The following is an 18,990-nucleotide window of genomic DNA, read 5'->3' as shown; positions in this document are numbered from 1 at the left end:
TATCACAGGCTCATAGAGATGTATTTTCAAGGTATTATAAGGTTGCATTAAAGAAGGTCACATTGAAGTGAGGACAGTAGCTCTGAGTCTCAAAGGATTTGTTCTAAAAATGTGTTGGAAAAAGAGAGATTCATAATAGTTTTTGCAGCCTGTTTTAGCATGTTTGCTAATACTATAAAGTGCTATGACATATTTAAAGTCTGCTTGTTTTTCTTCATTAAGACAATAAAGTGTGTTTTTCCTACATTCATGCTATCTATAGCACTTTGGTTTGTATTTCCGGATGCAGCCCAACTTGTAAGCAGTGTCATCTACATACATTAACGAGATGGTACGAAAATAAAAATCAGGGAATAAATTGGGAAACTAAAATGCAACCTACAGTCAGGATAGGGAAAGATAAAAATTGATAAGTATGACAGTGTAAATTGATTGTTTTGCTCCAGTAGAAGAAGTATTCAAGCAGAGAGAATATCTGTCTAGGCTTGGAGTCAATCATATGCAGTCAGTAGAACATTCCTCAAATAACAAAACCAGTTTCTGACACTAGGTCCTTACTGCTTCAAAAATGAGCAGCTAGGTTCATTTGATGCAAGACACTGCCCCTCCGGTAGTCTACCCAGGGCCTAGAAGGGAACTTATTTTGAGCCTTACCTCCGATCTCTAATGACCTAATAGGTGGGCTGGCATGGAACTGGCAAACCAGAAAATGACAGGTCCCAGTCTGAGGTTTGATAGGATGGTTTTGAGAGTTCTCGCTCTATCACAGCCTGCCAGTTTTCTCCGTCCAGGAGAGAGCTCTACTCCTTTTCTTCTCATGGTTTTATTCCCAATCTGAGCAAAAACAAACTAGCTTCAAAGTCTCAATTCTCCCCACACTGTGGTCACATAAATGAATACTGAGGCTCATTCTGATCTCTCCACTTTAATTTATGTACCAGAGCTCTCTAAATGGCATCTGACAGACTAACTCCCTCTGCACCCATGTCTCTGGCTGGACAGCAATTCAAATTAAAAATAAAATAAAATATTTTTTTTAAAAAAAAGCTCACTGTCCTTCCTTCCTTTTTAGAAAACTAAGCAGTTATAGCAATGACAAAGAAAAATGACCACCCTCCTTAAGACATATGCAAACAACCAGATGATTGATGATTACAGAATTTGGCTTACAGAACCTTAGACACTAGTCACAAAAATTGCCAGTGGCATACGTACAATTTTACTGCATGGCATCAACTTGTACCTAGCTCTGACTGCCACACACCACAGTCTGCAGGAAGCTGCACAAAGGGACTGCTACCTGCAAGAGTAAGACTGCATTTAATGTTAAATGTTTAATGTTTAAAAAACACACTACTGTGTATAGAACTTGTTGGAAGTCTCTCATCAAACACAAGAAACTTAACTAGCTTAGAAAACAAGCCAACCTTTCAGACTTTATCCCTACGACTGAGAGCAGTTACCACCACGATGAGGCAGAGCTGAAAAGCCTGCATGTGTGGAAAGAAACCTCACTAATGTACTGCACGAGCACTAAGCTTCACATACTACTCAACATGAGCATTAAAATAATGGTGTGCTTTGCAAGCCCTATAGTTTTTAACAAATAAAAGAATCTGAAAAGCTGAGTTAGTAAGTATTTTAGGAAAGACTTAAGTGTTAAACATTCCATATCATTGAATTAAAGCTGAAAAGTTCCCATGTCATCCACTCCGAAAATATCCACTACCCTGCTTTACAGCCTTCAGGAGGCTGTTTTCAGCTGCTGTGGGGGAACAGATCCCAGCTAGACCTCACACGTATCAGACAAGCTACAACTCTAATGCAAAAGGAGCTGTCTGACCACCAACTAAGGCTCATGAAGTGACTAAACACTTCCTTGACAAGTGCCAAACGCTGATCTAAAATATCTAAAATTCCAGGTATAAACATGTAGGTAACATAGAGCCACCACTGTGGGCTCCTTATACATACAGTAATTATTATTTTTTTTTTTTTTTTTTTTTACTAATTCAGACACCTTAGCAGTTACCTAAACTATAAACTGTAACACTACCACAATCTATTCCCTTTAGGGTTATTACTAATTTTCATTTGAAACGGAACACCTGAAGCAATAAAATTGCTAAGCATTCATATCTATCTTGAGAACAGTAGTTTCCTAAAACCACTATGAAAGAGCCCACTATATGAATTGCACTGTTCAAACCGTACATTAAACTACAGCTTCTGGGGATTTATAAAACTCCTTGCAGAACAGAATGTGCAGCATTTGTACACTTGGCATGGATTCTGCTATTCATTAGAAAAATTTTATAAACATTGATTTTTTTCTGACACCACAATGATCATTCATGTACATACACATATACACGTGTGCATATAAAATGGGTGAAAGCTATAATGCTTAAAAATATAAAAAATGGAATGTATTATGTGTATTCTTCATGATGTCAGCCAGGTCCTTAGAAGTATACTGACCAGTCAAAAATAACTGTATTTTTTACAGTGCTTATTAATAGTTACACCAGCACAGACTTCCAGAGAAGTTTCGTGGTTAAACTTCTGACTTTAAGATCACACCAAATTTTAAGCGCTTTCCTTTTTTTTTTTTTTTTTTTTACTGTTCATCTGTTCATGCTGAAAGTTAAGATCTAATTTCACAAATTCAACTTTCCAGATGCCTCCTTGCACGTCCAGGATGCAAAAAAAGAGATGCTTTATTAAGATTATATAGTGAGATCTGTTGCAAATTAGAAACCCAAACAAAAGTGGCAGTAGCTCCTACATGAGACAGAATGGAGGACATTTTTTGTTACTATTCCTTGTTAAGAGCCAAGAATATCTTGGATAGTCTTACTGTCCACTATATTATGCATGTATTGAAAGAGCCAGCCTCTTAATTAGCTAATTATACAGGGAGTCAACATCCCCCTTCTTTTTGCATTGCGTTACCTCATTTGGATACTCACGTTGCAGTCACATATTCCTCGTGTTTCTAGCAGAAATATTTTATAGAATTACCTTATCTTGCAAGGCTGCTAGAAAACCTTGCTCAAAATACACCAGACAGCAATTCAGGATATGTCACTCTTTATCACGTCATGTGAGAACATGGACAAAGTAAAAACAAACAAACAAACAAATGAACTACACATTTAAGCCAAGTACATTATTCACATTAACTGGCTAACAAGTATTTCATCTCTTATGCATCTCTTTTAATGTTTTCCTGGAAGTGTACTACCAAAATTGAGAAAACTGATGTAGTTAAATAACTCCTAATTACACTCTGTGTTTCACAGAGTAATAGCTTAAAACACTGAGAATGGTTGGATGTCCAACATACAGATTAGTCCTTATAGACTAATTAGTCCTTATAGACTAGTCCTAAAAGACTCCTTATTGAAGGACTACATGAGGACCTACATGAGAAACCAGAAAATAATTTCTCTGCCATGCCATCTTGCAGGAGGGAGGGGGAAAAAACAACCACCACCAGAAAACACTTCAGTTTTGTCTACTTTTTTCTAAAACACAACCGCCCCCCAGAGGCAGCGGTTCACATGCTGCAGCCTCCAACACACGTAGCATATGCATCATCAGTTACCAAGCTCTCCTGACTCTACACCTGAGCACTGTAAGGCACTAAAAACCTTTTAGCTGACAGCTCTGTCCATCTGCATGCTCGCAAAAAAGACCTGCATGCAAGGTGGCACAAAGGCACAGTAACAAATACAGATCTAGCAAGCAGCAAAAAGTCTTTGGAAAAAAAAAAAAAAAGACTTTGAATGAATCAAGAACTGCCCTGAACAAATAGTTCTGTTCCAGTAAATATAGGAACAGAACAAAAGCTGATTAATTATTTCGTGGCATCATATAAGGGATTGGGTTGGAAGGGGCACATAAGGATCATCTAGTCCTATGGGCAGGGCTATCTTTCACTAAGATCAGGTTGCAAAAAGCTGCATCCAGTTTCACTTCCAGTGATGAGGCATCCACAACTTCTCAGGGCAACCTGTTCCCATGTCTCACCACCTGTCATTGTGAAAAATTTCATCCTTATATCCAGTCTAAATCTACCCTCAATTTAAAACCATGGCTTCTTAGTCACAGTCCTGTAAAAAGCGTTTCTCTGTCGTTCTTATAAACCCCCCTTTACGTATTGAAAGGTCACAATAAAGTATCACCATAACCTTCTCTTCTCCAGGCTGAACAGCCCCAGCTCTCTCTGTCTTCGTAGGAGAGGTGCTGCAGACCCCTGATCATCCTCACGGCTCTCTGTTGGACCTGTTCCAATACGTCCATGTCCTTCTTGGGCTGGGGGCCCCAGAGCTGAACACAGTGCTCCAGGTGGGGTCTCATGAGAGCAGAGCAGAGGGGGAGAATCACCCCCAGCAAACTGCTTTTGGGTCTTTTTTTTTTAAAAAAAAAAAAAAAAAAAAAAGCTTGATAAACATCTGCTGATACTTACTATGACAGTTTTTAGGGGATCATGCTACATAGGATTTACAATAACATCTAGGCTGGTTTTGGACACTCTTAAGTGGTGGTGTATTTAGCATTCTTCATGATTTCCTCCGTGGCTCCTTAGTATTATTTAAAACCACACATAACATTTTGAACTGGAAGTTGTAAGGAGCCATCAGAGGTCAAACTGCCCACTGCTAAGCATGCTAACCACATATACTTCTTTGAAAATGACAGAAGGTGGTCCTCCGCCTTTCCCTAGGCAGGCTTGGGGAAAGCAAGGTGGCTCAGTACCAGGCAGCCGTAGTGCCCTATCTGAAGGGACTACTGATGGGCAGGACACCAGAGGCTGTCTGTGGAGAGAGACAGATGTCACCAGCCTCAGGGCCATAAACTGCACAGCCTGGGGTGCTGCCCTAAACCATCCGGGGTAAATGGGATTCTTTCTGAAATACAAACATAGGTATCATATTTATGAAAGCACATAAAGATTCCTCAATAGGTGGTATATTCAAACTGTAATGTAAGAAGCAAATTTTGAGAGCCCTCAGAAACATTGCTGGGCATTTTCACATTAACTGGTGCAGACAGACTTAACCTTAACAACATATATCAAAAAAACAGCCTCTGTGAGCAACATCACACTGCACGTTAGACATGATTTGGTTCTAAGTATTGCCACCTAACAACACACAGATGGAATAGCTGCAGCTGTATTTCCACCTCATTAGGTCCCAGTATTACTTATAACAATAACGGGATTCCTCAGCAAAGGCCGCACTTCATGGCCTGTGTCCGCCGCAAGGATTCGAACCGGCGGCTCCTGGAGCTCGAGCACGCCGCTCCCGGGACTCGAACACGCAGCCTCCGGGGCTCGAAACGGCCCGCCCCCACTCCCCTCTGCGTGCGCACTGAGCGGGGCTGCCAGGCGCAGGCGCACTGGGAGCCTTCCCCCACACAGCCCCATGGCTGTGGCCGGGCGCCGCGCAGGCGCAGTTGCAGCCGGGGGCAGTTCTCTCGATGGTTCGTGCCGTGGGTGGTGTTCCCACTGGAGTCGGTCTGGGCAGATGCACACGCAACTCAATTAACTCCTTTAGAGTAGAGCGAGGTGTTAAGCCATCACCAAGGGGTAGAGACTTATGCTCTCTCGATTTTGAGTCGTTAGTGACCTTGTTACCAGCTCAGTATGCGAAGATCCATCCGAGGACACGCGGTCTATATGCAGCTGCCAGGACCCAAAACGGGCTCCGCCGGTTCGGGCGGAGCAGTAGAGCGGGGGAGGGGGGATGCGCATGCGCGGTGTGTCCGCGTGAGGCCCGTCAGGCTTGCGCTGAGGGTGCGGGTGCGGCCGCCATGGGGAAGCTGAACGTGGCCGTGCTGCGGTACCTGAGCGGGCAGCACTTCAGCGGAAGGCAAGGCAAGGCCCGGCCCGGCCCGGCCCGGCCCGGCCCGGCCCGGCCCGGCCCCGGGGGGAGGCGATAAGTTCAGTCTCTGGGGTGATCTGGCGCTGTGCCACCCGTAAGCTCCCCTTCTGAGCTAACCGATCCGTTGTTCGCTTGCCCTGCTAGGTGGAAATGGGCATGAAGAACCACGAGATAGTTCCTGCCAGCTTGGTCACGCCCATCGCCAGCCTGAAGCACGGCGGCTGTAACAGGATTCTGAGAGAGCTGGGGAAGCACCAGCTCCTGGCTTATGAACGGACTAAAAGTGAGTTTGGTTTTTTGCGTTGGGATCCTTCTCTTGTTCCTCCCATTTTTTCAGCACCATAGCTTGGCGGAAGTATTATAGCTTAGCTTGGTACATTCAAGTATCCAGAGCATTTGCTAGCCTCATCTTGTCTTGGGCCTAGCTTGGGAATGTGAATTCTTTCAGCAACAAACTGCTGGTGCCAAGAAAGATGCCAGCCAAAAAGAAAGGAACAGTTAAGGATTTTTTGCTCAGTCAACAAATTAATGGAAAACCTAAATAATTGTTAGCTAATATAATATTCAAGTTCATGTAGGAATCAAGCCAAATGTGTTACAGTCTTAGAGCAGACAAACTGGAACAGACTGCAAAAGCCTTATACCTTCACCCAGTCAGAAACAATCACTAAATTAGTACTTATTCTGTCCCATTGTATTAGTAGTGTTGGATTTCCTTCAGTCTTGCACTGCCATCTGGCTTTGCAAGCGTAATGTGGGAGTCTTCATGAAATTCATCTCCTTTTAGTCTCCATTTTTCAGAGCATTAAGCCTTGGTTTAGGTCTTTAAAACAATCCTGAATCCTTGCAGTGTCTCCTAAGTAATCATCCTTCAGAGTAATCCCATGCTGTTTGAAGTACTGTCATTGCTTGCATTAGCAAGGGGTTAACAAAATGTCTACCTTTTATCCATTTAATTTTCATAAGGCATGCAGGAATTTAAACTTACTGTCAAGTTGGGTTGATACTAGCCGACAGTAAAAATACTATTTGGGTGTTGTGTAGCATAAGCAGAAAAAAGAAGAGAGACCAAAATGAGAAGTTCTTTTAAAAGAAATGTATCCATAATATGGAATTAAATGTTGTGTAATTTATTTTTATCTAGCGGTCCAGGGCTATCAGTTAACTAATGCAGGATACGATTACCTTGCCTTGAGAACTCTGTCTTCCCGGCAAGTCATCAGTTCTGTTGGAAACCAGATGGGTGTTGGCAAAGAATCAGGTAATTAAAAAAATGTTTTCAGTATTTAATTTTTTTAGAGGAAACATGTCTGTATTTTTGCTGATGTTTTGTTGGAAACTTGGTGAATTTCCCTTTGGATAGTCATATCAGTTAATCTGTCAAACACCAAAATTTATGGGTCGCTTGGAGTTCTGTGCGAGTCTTTTGACTGCATTTGAATTTTTCCACAAGTGTTGTTCTACTCTGAACATTTCGTACAATTCTTGGATGATTCCTTAAAAGGTATTTTGCAGACAGGTGGCAGTTGTCTCATGCCTTGCAAAGAATTTTGAAGCCTTCCGTCAAAAAGATTAACATCAGATTTTTCATCCCACCTAAAAAAAAAAAAGTAATATGCAGTCCAAACTATTGGAGTGCTATCTTGTTTTCTCGTGCTCATATGTTGATTGTGATTTGGCACAGCATGTCTTTTGTCATTAAAGAATGAGCAGAGGATTACTGAGGACAAATAGTAGGAATGAAACATTAGCTAATTGCTAACACTGCTTGAAGTAAGAGGTCCTTTGAGTTTTCTGTCCAGTCGAAAGAGGTCTTTTCCAGTGTGTTATTAAAACCACTGGAGTTCAGCATTTGCCCTGTGTTTCCCTTTTGGGGGAGCTTTGATTTGGTCTGTGCTTGTCTATCCTGAGTATAGGAACGGTAAGTCAGAGAATTTGAATCATCTGAGTTCTTCATTTCAGTTACTTCTTATCTCGTAGTCTGAAAGACGTTTCAGATCAGATAGATATTTCTACTAATGGAGCAGCATATCTTCAACAATAATTTCTTCTTATTTGGATCTTTAATGTATAATATACAAGTTTAGTTGTCTTTTCTGTTAGAAGAAGTGTAGTTGCCATTCCAGAAATAGCAGTTATGAGAAGTCAAGTAAGATTTCTCACTGCACTGTTTCATTATATACCTGTCAGATACCATTTATTTATCAGATCTATGCTGCTGTTTTCTCTCCTAGATATTTATATTGTTGCAAATGAAGACAAACAGCAGTTTGCAATGAAACAACACAGGCTTGGAAGAACTTCCTTTCACAGCCTGAAAAATAAGCATGACTGCCATAAGCACAGACACAAAATGTCATGGCTGTATTTATATCGGCTAGCAGCCATGAAGGAGTTTGCCTACATGAATGTAGGTAGTTGTTTGCAGCATACTAACAAGGATGTGATAGACTGGAACGTACTTCTCAGATTATCTTCTCATCACTTCGTATTTGCAATACTGGTAGGATTTATGCTTTTTTTTTTTCTAGTGGACTTAAATTATGCATTTCAGAGAATGACAGTGCTAATGTGTCTTGTATACTTTCAAGTGATAAAATCAAACTTTGCCGTGGAAGTCATATGGAACTGAAGCAATTTCCATGAAATTTCAGGTGAAGCTGTCCAGTCATCTGAATCTTAATAAAGGCAGTAAATAAACTGGCGTCATTTCACTTAACCTTGTCTTAGAAAAGCAATGAAGAACATTCCTATATGCTAGGGAAAATTCGTGAAATATCTAGTGGTATTTTAGTCTTGTCAATTTAGATTACTTCCACAAACATAATTACAGAGTATTTGTTAGGGCTGTAAGCAGTAAGTTTCAAACTGGGAGGAGAGCTCACTGGGAGCACCCCTGCAGAGAAGGACTTAGGAGTTCTGGTGGATGAAAAGCTCGACATGAGCCAGCAGTGTGTTCTTGCAGCCCAGAAGGCCAACTGCATCCTGAGCTGCGTCAGCAGAGGTGTGGCCAGCAGGTGGAGGGAGGGGATTGTCTCTCTCTGCTTTGCCCTTGTGAGGCCCCACTTGGAGTGCTGCATCCAGGTCTGGGGCCCCCAGCACAAGAAGCACGTGGGGCTGTTAGAGCAGGTCCAGAGGAGGGCTACAAGGATGATCAGAGGGGTGGAGCACCTCTCCTGTGAAGAAAGGCCAGAGTTGGGGTTATTTAGCTTGGAGAAGAGAAGGCTTAAGGGAATGCTAATAGCTACTTAAAGGGGGCCTTCTGGAAAGCTGGGGAGGGACTCTTTTTCAGGGAGTGTTGTGATCGGACAAGGAGTAACAGTTTTAAACTAAAATAATGGTATATTTAGATTAGATATTAGGAGGAAATTCTTTGCTCAGGGTGGTGAGGCACTGGCACAGGCTGCCCAGAGAAGCTGTGGATGCCCCATCCCTGGAGGTGTTCACGGCCAGGTTGGATGGGGCTTTAAGCAGCCTGGTCTAGTGGAGGTGTTCCTGCCCATGGCAGAAGGGGTGGAACCAGGTGGTCTTCAAGGTTACTTCCAACCTGAGCCATTCTATGAATCAAGTGAATGATTTGGTAAATATGGTTAGAGCAAGCTAACAGAGCTACAAAATACTATGGCCTACCTTTAGTTAATTTTTAATGTAGTGTAATACTGGATATTAATATTTAAGAAGAAACTTCTGTCTTACTGAAGCTGAGTGTGGATTACCTGACCAGGCCAAACTGTATTTACAAGAACTGTGGAACCTTTTTCTAACACCCTATTCCCAATTATCTGCTGGTGGTTTCTTAAGCTAACAGACCAGATACGATTCTGCTGTTTTTCTATTCCATTGTGTTTTCCTGCCACATGCAGGATAACTAAACTCTGGAAAATAAAGAAGCATATTTAGTAGTGAAAGTTCAAATTGCTCTTCCTTCTTAAGCACATGATTTGATTTTTACAGTTAGCACTTGAATAATCCGTAGGATGCTGCTTCCACAATGATACTGCTTATCTTAGATTTGTAGTTTGTCACGTATGTAATGTTTTCTTAACGGTTATCTTTTATTTTTTCAATATGTTGTCTTTTTCCAGGCTTTGTATGACAGAGAATTTCGTGTTCCAAAACCTGTAGACTACAACAGGCATGCAGTTATTATGGAACTCCTTGATGGCTACCCTTTGTAAGTTTAGAAGCTTGAAGTCTCTGTTTTACAGAAACCCTAGCAATGATAGGTTCAGTAAGGCAGCAGGGATGGCATTTTTCCTTATCGTATGAGTCAATTCTGACCATGCTGAGTAAAGCTGTCAGGCCCACAATGGCTAGGGTTCTGCCTCATTATATTTGGAGAAATTGGTGAGAGAAGGAGAACTAAAATGATATTTTCTTTGTCCAAAGAGACTGGTGAAATAGACTTAATTTTTTTTAAGTACGAATATGTAGAGAAGAGCGATGTGATACAGAGGTTAGTGCTACAACCATTTTCTACACAGACATTGTATGTTCTATATGTTAGTGGTGATATTCAGTATTGAGTTGTATATCTTTCATGTTCTGACCCCAGTTCATGATCCATGATGTGGTAAAGATTCAGGAAAGATTAGAACTTGCCATTCTAGAACTTCTGTGTTGTTTTTTAACTTATTTGTGTGCATTGAACACCATGTACGCTCTGTTTTTTGTTCAAGGAAGATTACTTTTCTTCAGTTGTTCAACACCCAGAAACATGAAAAAATGTTGAATTTTATGTGAATGAATGGCTTGTTTTGTTTCCATAGCAGAATGCAAAATACCTATTTGATACTCTATATCATGTACAATAATAAAGGTTCAGTGTAATTAATCCCAAAGTATACAGTTGAAGAGTTACATTGAAGAAGTGCCTTTTAAGACTTTATCCTGTTTCCCTACCTTTGTTTGTTAAATAGTTCCACATCTGTCCTGTAGACAGAAAGCTTTAAAGTTACATGTGGGCATCTGCAGGGGAGGTTTGCCGTGCTCTCCCTGTTCTGCAGTTTTAACCTGAAGGAGATGCTGTACTAGATGAGAATTATCTCCAAAGATACCAGCTTAGATCACTTCCAAATTCAAAGAACAAGTGATATAGTTTATGATACAGACCTCTGGCTATAAGAAATGTCACCAATTAATTTTGCTATCAATATGAAAATATCGACAGCAGCCTATTACAGAGCTGCTAGAATTCCCTTGTGCTTTCTGTTAGTATGTGAAACTGATATATTCTCATAACACTATAGTGTTGCATTCAGGCCAAAATATACCACAAAATAGCTGTAAATGATGGCTTCTTCTTGACAGTTCCTGGTATAATGAGACAGCTGCCTATTTACTCTGCTTGTAAAAATAAGGTGATGTGTATTTTGCCCACTTCTGGGGCAAAATATATACTTTGCTTTTACTGGTGTATATTCTGGAGTGCTTTAAGGTTTGTTTGTTTGTTTTTTGGCTTTTCCTCACCACCAACTTAGTCTTGAAAATGTGTTTTTTGTGAGGTATTTGAATACAGGAAGACCTAAGTTACCTAGAACAATCCAGACATAAAAATTTGCGGATCTATTATTTAAATTAGGTGGCATAACCATCATGCGTGGTAGGAGGTCAAGAGACAAAGGGCTTTAGTTAAAATGAGAGATTTAGCCTGGAGATAGGAGAAGGTTTCTCCCCATGAGGACAGTGAGGCAGTGTGGCGGAGGTTGTACAGTATGTCTCCATCCCTGGAAACTTTCGAGCCCTCATTGGGAATGCTCTGATTAGTCTCGTCTAATCTCAGAATTGACCCAGCTGTGAGCAGAGCATTGGACTAGTAACTTCTGGAGATCCCTTATGACTCAAATTACCCTGTCATTCTGTCAGATGTAACTCATGTGCCTTGTCTATATTTTTAAATTAATTCCTTCAGGGTTCAGGAGATTTTCTTCTTTATTTAACTTTCCAGATGCCAAGTACACCAAATAGAAGACCCTGCTGCTGTCTACAGTGAATTAATGGATCTAATTGTAAAACTTGGCAATCATGGTTTGATTCATGGGGATTTCAGTGAATTTAATCTCATACTGGATAATGATGATCATGTCACTATGGTTGATTTCCCTCAGATGGTATCAACATCACATCCAAATGGTATGGTATGAATGGTATGTACAAAGTTAAGGATGTATGCAAAATGCAAAATAAATCAGTTAAGTGCTGATACCAACAAATAGTCAACCATGATGTGATTTCATACGCCTGCTTCAAATTCGAATGTTTTCACCATACATTACAAATGCTATTTGTTTTATGAATGAGTGGCAAACTCCTTAGGATAAATTTGTAATTAATTGCTTCTCAGATAAAATTATTTCTTTCAGTTAAGAAATTAATAGAAATAATCTGTATTTACGTATGTATACTTAGACGTATGCTTTTTCACTTGGGATCACTGATGGTTGTTAATTTTCAAATAAAAGACAAGAAATGCAGAGTAAAAGCTTGTCATACCAATAGACTTAATTACCTTGATTATTGCATTTGTACAATTCTGTATTTTTTAAACAGGTATTTTGACAAGAGATGTTAACCACATAAAGGAGTTCTTTAAGAAACGCTTCAACTACGAGAGTGAGCTCTTTCCATCATTCCAAGATATCAGGTAAAAAATGCCAGCTGACTCTTAGTTCTCCCATGGTATGGTAGTTATGTTGGTTTTATGAGAAAAATGGATGCCTCTGAGAGATGCTTTTAAGAGAAGTGAAGAGGGGAAAAAAGAGACTAACTATGCAATTTGAAATATTTTTGTCATTATTACAGTAAAAAGGATCCATATTGTCTTCATGTCTTCATTGGCAGTTACTAAAAGTGGTTTCCAAAAGCTGAAGCGTGTCTTAAAATCTTCTGCTGTCTCCTTTGTCTTACCTCTTGCAGCTAAGGGAAGGAGATCCATCCAAAAGCCGTAAATGTTACGGTGACGCAGAATTAGTTTCTCTCACTCTTAAGACCATATGTAACAGTCCTGGTGTATCAAGTATTAATCTAGTTTTCAATTTTAATTTTCAAAATGCTAGTACATGTGGTGGCTGCTTCTTCAAATATTATCATCCTCAAAGTTCTCTTCCTAATGTCATTTGTCTCTTTTGAAAAGCAAACTATTTTCTCATGTATTTTAAGAGCAATGCTGCTTCAGTTAAAAGGGTTTTATACCACTCTGAGCCCTTTCTCAAAGGGGAATTGTCTGTGTGTGTGTCAACGTATCCTTCGTTGCTCTGTATGCACAAGCATAATTTAAGTTTTGTATTTGTTAAAATCAAATTGTTTACTTTCAGTAAGTGCTGATTATGGAGATGGAATCATCTTGTATGAAAGTTTGGTTCTGTCAAGCCACATTCTGCTAACTACCCAAAGCCCTGCACTGTAATGTGTTGCCTATGTTCCAATGGAGTATACTGTCTTTGTTAATAGCATGGTAATTATAGTCTAACTTGATAGTATTTTTAATCCAAAATCTAGCATAATGATTTGATATGTTAAAAGAAAGCTCACTTCTGTTTCTCTCAGGAGAGAGAGTTCTCTTGACATAAAGATTGCTGCCAGTGGTTATACAAAAGAAATGCAGGAAGATGATGAACTGCTTTACCCAGTGGGTTCTGATGAGGATGATCATACAACAGAGGAGAGGGAATTTGTAGAAGATGCGGAAAGTAACGCCAACATCCTCAGCCAAGATAAAGAAAACAATGCAGACTTCATATATGAAGTGGTTTCTGAAAGCAGAACCTCTGAAGACTTGTATCACAGTAAAGATGCTGAAGCCCCTGAAAGTAGTGAAAATTCACGAAGACTGAGTGTGTCAGAGTTGAGTTCAGCCTTAGAAAAGGTTGAAGGGCAGCCTGTGCTTTGGAAGTCCAGTGAAGATGCAGAGAGTTGTGCAATTGGATTTTCTGAGCACAAAAGAATACCTGAAAATGCTGATGAAAATCAGACGGGTCCAGGAGAGGGCTGCAGTGGCAAGGACAACGAAGATGAATGCCCTGATCTGGTTGACTTGTCAACTTTAAATAAGGAATTGATGCCTTACAGGTAAATACTTATATTTACTGTCTAGGAGTGTGGTGAAATTTTCTTCCTTTATTTCTGGTAATAATGTGAGTAAAAGATTAGTTGATATTAAAATGCTGCTGCTGCTAAGTGACTTCTATGAATAAGTTTATAATTAGAATGCTCTTTCTCAGCCTCTGCCCATCACTCAGCTGAAAATAGCAAGAACAAACTCTTTGGAATATATTATTCAAATATATTTTCCTGAATGTCATACCATTTGGCTTTTAATGCCTTTACTGACACACTTGGAAATTCTTGCTTACCTTTAGGCTAACTCCTTTTTATATGAAATTCAAACTATTAGTTAGCAACCTCCCCCATGTACCTGAATGCATATACAAAGTTCATACACCCTCTTTTCTTCTTGCATTTTTCCTTTTTCATGAAATTCTATGCCTAGGCAGTCTACAGAATCTGAATTAATCTTTTTAGTGTTCTGAAGCTTCTTTTTCTTACACTACTTTGTGTAGTATATATGTGGCTATTGCACTATAATCCTTCCTGTCATAATATGTGTTTTTTGAGCTAGTGTTAATATTTCAAATGTAAATGTTGTGTAGTACTCAAATGTGCTGCTAGCAGTTTTGATTATATCTCAAAAAATTGACTAAAACATGATGGTCATAAAGGGAAATGATGTTTATCTCACTAAATTGAATAAAACATTAATTTACATATTTTAGAAATGAAGACAGTATGGTTCATATTGCAGAGCACAGAACAAGAACTAAAAGTACGTCAGCCAGCAGTGTTGGGAGCTGTTCAACCATTCCACTGGTAATTATTACCTAGTTTACTCTGATACTGTCTTGCTGTGTAGCTGTTAGTAGGTATTTGTAAAAATATCTTCTAGCAGTAACTGTGTTTAATTGATTACTACTGCGTACCTCTTTGGTTTGTAGTTCCTTGCTCACAGAAAAATAGGTCTGATACTTCCTAAGTGTTTACAGGTAAATTACATCCAGTGCTGTACTTCCTGTGTTGCTCTTTGCTCTTTCACAAAAGCTCTACTCGAGCATTAGCAACTTGAATTTCGTTTTTGTTGCTAGAAATGAATTCTGTTCCCCATAATTAATATTTGTGTATTTTAAATGTGCATGCTTGAGTAAAGATTTACCTTGGCCTTTTTTCGTCTGTCTTTTTAACACATCTCTTAACACATTTCTGAAACATATATATGAATTCATTGTAGTCGTAGTGTCTTTGGCAATATGAATTTGACTTTCAGCATTATATAAACCAATACTTTGTGGCAGAATTTTACATCTTTCTTCATCCCTACTCAGCATACTACCCAGTATGGCTACCTCTATCACAATTTAACAAGTTTATCTAAATTTTAAATGTAAGAAAGGCCAGTTTTATGTATAAATAAATGTGTTAGGGAACAGCATGTTTGCAAGTTGTCTAAGACATTTTTACAGGACTTCATGGGAAGGAAAGAGAGAGACTTTGTTGGTCATCCCTGTTCTCACTGTAGGACATGGCCTTGTATCTTCTTAAGGAGAAGAAGAATTAGCCTTGAATTATGAAATGAAGTAAAGAAGAGCTAGGATGACGGCTAGGAATTGCCTGGCTTCTGATCCACACAATATATATTTTTTCCCTTTCAGTTTGCTAACCTAAATGTATAGGATTTATTTTGGAATCTCCTATAGATCTCTGTTTGAAATTATATTTCTGTACACCAGTAGGTGGTAGCAGTGGTCACTCACTGTAGAAACCTTCCTGATTGTTTAGCAAATGCATGTTCTTTTCTGTAGGCAGACACATCAAACGTGTTAAAATATTCAAATGGCATTTAAGTACCTAATATTCTGTTCTAAAAGAAAGATAAAAGCAGAAGCAGCTTTTGAGAGATTCAGCCACATAAACATCCTGTGTCAATTTACTTTGTGTAATCTTTGCATTTACATGCTCTTACGCTAAGTAAAATGTTTCTGCCCATTGTTAAATCTTATTTGAAGTTTTGAATACTAGAATGAAAGGAAGGATATGCATGATGAGCTATTTGTAACATAAGAACGTGATTGCAAAACTAAAAACACAAAAGGCACTGCAGTAAGTCCCACTGACCTGCTTAGAGCCAATGCCTGTTATTGCTTCTAGCACTTCTCTGTTGTTTATACAGCTTTCTCAATGGAGAAACATATTAAAACATAAGGAGGTTTCCAGATTAAACACACAGAAGGAATTCATATGGGCATGTATAAACAATAGTAGTAATAGCAGTAGGTGCAGTCATAGCTGGGTGCCTGTGCCAGAAAGAAAGCCTTATGAGTTACAGACAATAAGCTATTCCAGACAAAATGAAATTTCATGTTGTGCTTGTACAAATCTTTGTAGGGACTGCTGTAATTTAATTATAGGAAATAATGCAAATTATGCAAAAATCTAAATAATAAAAAAATGTTTATTCATTTTGCTTACAGTCAGGCTTAGGATGATGGAGAGACTAGTGAGACTTGCATGCCGTGGTTGAGCAGTAGTATTTTGTGAATTTACATTTTTACATAGTGAAAATATCTGGTATTTGTATTGCAAAATTTCTTCTAGCAAGCCTTGTATGAACTGTGAAGGAAGTCATCTGTCCACCAAAGTGGGAGAAGTAGAGAAGCCTTCTTTCAGAGCTCTGCCTGTAAAAAGCAGAGGATGACAGTTGCTCTACTAACAGAAGGAAAATATCAGTGGACCAGTTTAAACCAGTTCTTATCAGCTTTCTACAGGAATTTCTTCAGGAATATTTTTAAAGAGCATTCACAGATTTAATTTCCAAAATGCTCTTGGTTAAATACTGAGTTCTGCTAAATTTCTGAGGAAAGAAGGACAGATCATATACTACTCTTTTTATTCACATTTTTGATAGTCAACCTGCATGTGGTAAAGCTTAGGAAACTACTATTCAGGTGAATACTATGTAATTACTACAGTATTTCTACTGAAGTCAGGATTGGGTACCTGGATTTATTGACTACCTTGTATTTTCTTAATTTAGTTGTATTAGTAACAGCAATTTTTAAACAGTGTAACTTGCCAAAATAATTCTTTCTGGTTCCTGACTTAACTACCAACTTATTACTTCATGTGCTGCACTGAAGTTGAGCTGACAGTATGATAAACAAAAAACAAGGCAACAGAAATTGGGGTAAATGCAAAAGAAATGTTACTAAATTGTGTGGTGATTTCGCACCGGTAGGTACCTTAGCTCCTCCATGCTTCTCTTAGCCCCATCCTCAGGTGGAAAAAGGGGGAGAAAACATGACGACATAAAAAATATGCGTGGGTTGTGATAAGGACAAGGAGCAAACTGCTCCAGCACAGGTCCCCCACGGGTGGGCGGCAGCTCCCCCCAGACCCCCTGCTCCTGCGTGGGCTCCTCTCCACGGGCTGCAGCTCCGGCCCGGGGCCTGCTCCTGCGGGGGCTCTCCATGGGCCGCAGCCTCCTCCAGGCCACATCCACCTGCTCCACCGGGGGCTCCTCCACGGGGGGGCTGCAGCGTGGAGATCTGCTCCGTGTGGGACCCAAGGGGTTAGGGGGGACATCCTGCTCCACCAGGGGCCTCTTCACAGGCCACAGGGGAACTGCTGCTGCCTGCCTGGAGCACCTCCTGCCCTCCTGCTGCACTGAGCTTAGGGGCAGTCCTGACCTTAATGGGAGAGTGCCTCACAGCAGGTGAAAAGCAGAGGAGGGATTCCACATCACTGACTGCTGCTCTCTTAGCTGCATTTGTGATAGAGTTGTTTTCAGTTAGAATTGTACTCAGACCATTTGTAATCCAAGTATTGTAAAATCAAGGTGCTAAAAAAATGTAGCCGCAAACCCGGTAATTATTGTAGGGCATAAAATACTCTCTTGGTCCCTTTTCTACTTACAAGATGTTTGTCAAATCTTTAAGCACAGGACATTATCATTTTTGTTGAAGACATGTATTTTGCACTGAAAAGTACTGGTTCATTATGATTCCTGTAAGAAAGGCACTTAAACCCTGCAAGATATCACCTAAGATGCTTTTTATTTGAGCTAACGCTAAAAAAAAATAGCACAGATGATCTTACACCCCTTCAAATGCTGGAGCCCTGAACATGACTCCAAACTGCATACCAACAGTGCAGACCTTGTCTGTAGCAGAGGTTCTCCCCTTTCTCTCAGTTGAGATAATTATATGATTTTCTTACAAGGAAACAACTCTACTTCTACTGTCAAGCAGAGGTGATGTTCTTATGAGAACTTCTTGCTGCTCTGTTAGATAAAGGCAAGACCACAGAGCAGTGGTAATCACTGGTACCAAGCGGAAGCTGCCTGCAGGCTCGTCTGTCACAAGGAGCTGGAAGGAGTTGACTGAGTTTGCTTCAGGCCAAGGGATTTGTGCAGCCCAGCACAGGCCTGCTGGCCACACAGTCTGAGCAGCATAGCACAGGGCAAGCCTGGGCAAACTCGAGTTAACCCTGGTGTGGATCACCAGCTGCTCAGTGCATGGTGGCCTTCTCGACAGGTTCACTACTACCACATGTTCATGTTAGTACTGACGATACAGTGTCATTATGATATGTCTTAGTACTAAATGATCTTCAAAAAGTTCTGATACTGAATTGTTTGTTTATTTGTAGGAACTGGTGAAAAGGAAGATAAAACGCCAGCTGACGAAACAGCAAAAGTCTGCTCTGAGGCGACGACTACAGAAAGGAGAGGCAAACGTTTATACCAAACAACGTCGAGAAAATATGCACAACATTAAGTCAAGCTTGGATGCAGCTAGTTTCTGGGGATAATTTATCATAGCTGCCACAGAACATGAGAAAACTCACAGTACACACAGCTGAAACAGTTACTTAATAACCAACAATCCTTTTATACAGTGGAGGAAAAGTTCTTTACAACACAATGTATTTCTGGAAATTAATAAACATCACTGTGGTTCCTCTGATTTTGTTTGCATGATTTTGTTTTGTGTTTCTAATTAAAAACTATTGACTGTAATTTAAAATAAATTAGTAGCACTAGGTAAGA

At 39.9% G+C, this 18,990-nt stretch overlaps 1 protein-coding gene and 1 long non-coding RNA gene across 8 annotated transcripts in view; one reads left to right on the top strand and one right to left on the bottom strand.

The window, feature by feature from the left end:
- The window catches only part of LOC310890143, a 37,629-nt gene extending 32,042 nt beyond the window's left edge, over window positions 1-5,587 (bottom strand). For all 3 annotated transcript variants that reach the window (XR_014577058.1, XR_014577059.1, XR_014577060.1), the window contains exon 1: window positions 4,197-5,587. This is a non-coding gene — a long non-coding RNA (uncharacterized lncRNA). The remainder of the gene's footprint in view (window positions 1-4,196) is intronic.
- Window positions 5,588-5,641: 54 nt separating this feature from the next.
- Window positions 5,642-18,907, top strand: RIOK2 (RIO kinase 2). 5 transcript variants are annotated; one of them, XM_083818758.1, is made up of 10 exons: window positions 5,642-5,806; window positions 6,039-6,177; window positions 7,039-7,155; window positions 8,129-8,304; window positions 9,980-10,068; window positions 11,842-12,026; window positions 12,444-12,537; window positions 13,440-13,961; window positions 14,666-14,759; window positions 18,591-18,907. In XM_083818758.1, exons 1-10 carry the CDS (start codon window positions 5,657-5,659, stop codon window positions 18,750-18,752), a joined length of 1,728 nt encoding a protein of 575 aa, XP_083674884.1. In that variant the 5' UTR covers window positions 5,642-5,656; the 3' UTR covers window positions 18,753-18,907. The 5 variants fall into 5 exon arrangements, with proteins under 5 accessions (XP_083674884.1, XP_083674883.1, XP_083674886.1 ...); XM_083818757.1 differs by having other exon boundaries at window positions 8,129-8,397; XM_083818760.1 differs by having other exon boundaries at window positions 5,750-5,852; window positions 8,129-8,397.
- The last annotated feature ends 83 nt before the right edge of the window (window positions 18,908-18,990 follow it).

The sequence above is a fragment of the Anser anser genome (genome assembly GCF_964211835.1).
Source record: "Anser anser genome assembly, chromosome: Z".
Lineage (NCBI taxonomy): Eukaryota > Metazoa > Chordata > Aves > Anseriformes > Anatidae > Anser > Anser anser.
The sequence above is the reverse complement of the archived record's forward strand: the minus strand, read 5'-3'. Positions and strand labels throughout refer to the sequence as shown.

Excerpts from the sequence above, each read along its gene's own strand:
- RIOK2 (XM_083818757.1), top strand. The coding sequence starts at position 5,657 with ATGCGAAGATCCATCCGAGGACACGCGGTCTATATGCAGCTGCCAGGA. Across the intron at positions 8,398-9,979 it reads ACTTCGTATTTGCAATACTG|GCTTTGTATGACAGAGAATT; the intron begins GTAGGATTTATG and ends GTCTTTTTCCAG. Across the intron at positions 12,027-12,443 it reads ATCAACATCACATCCAAATG|GTATTTTGACAAGAGATGTT; the intron begins GTATGGTATGAA and ends TTTTTTAAACAG.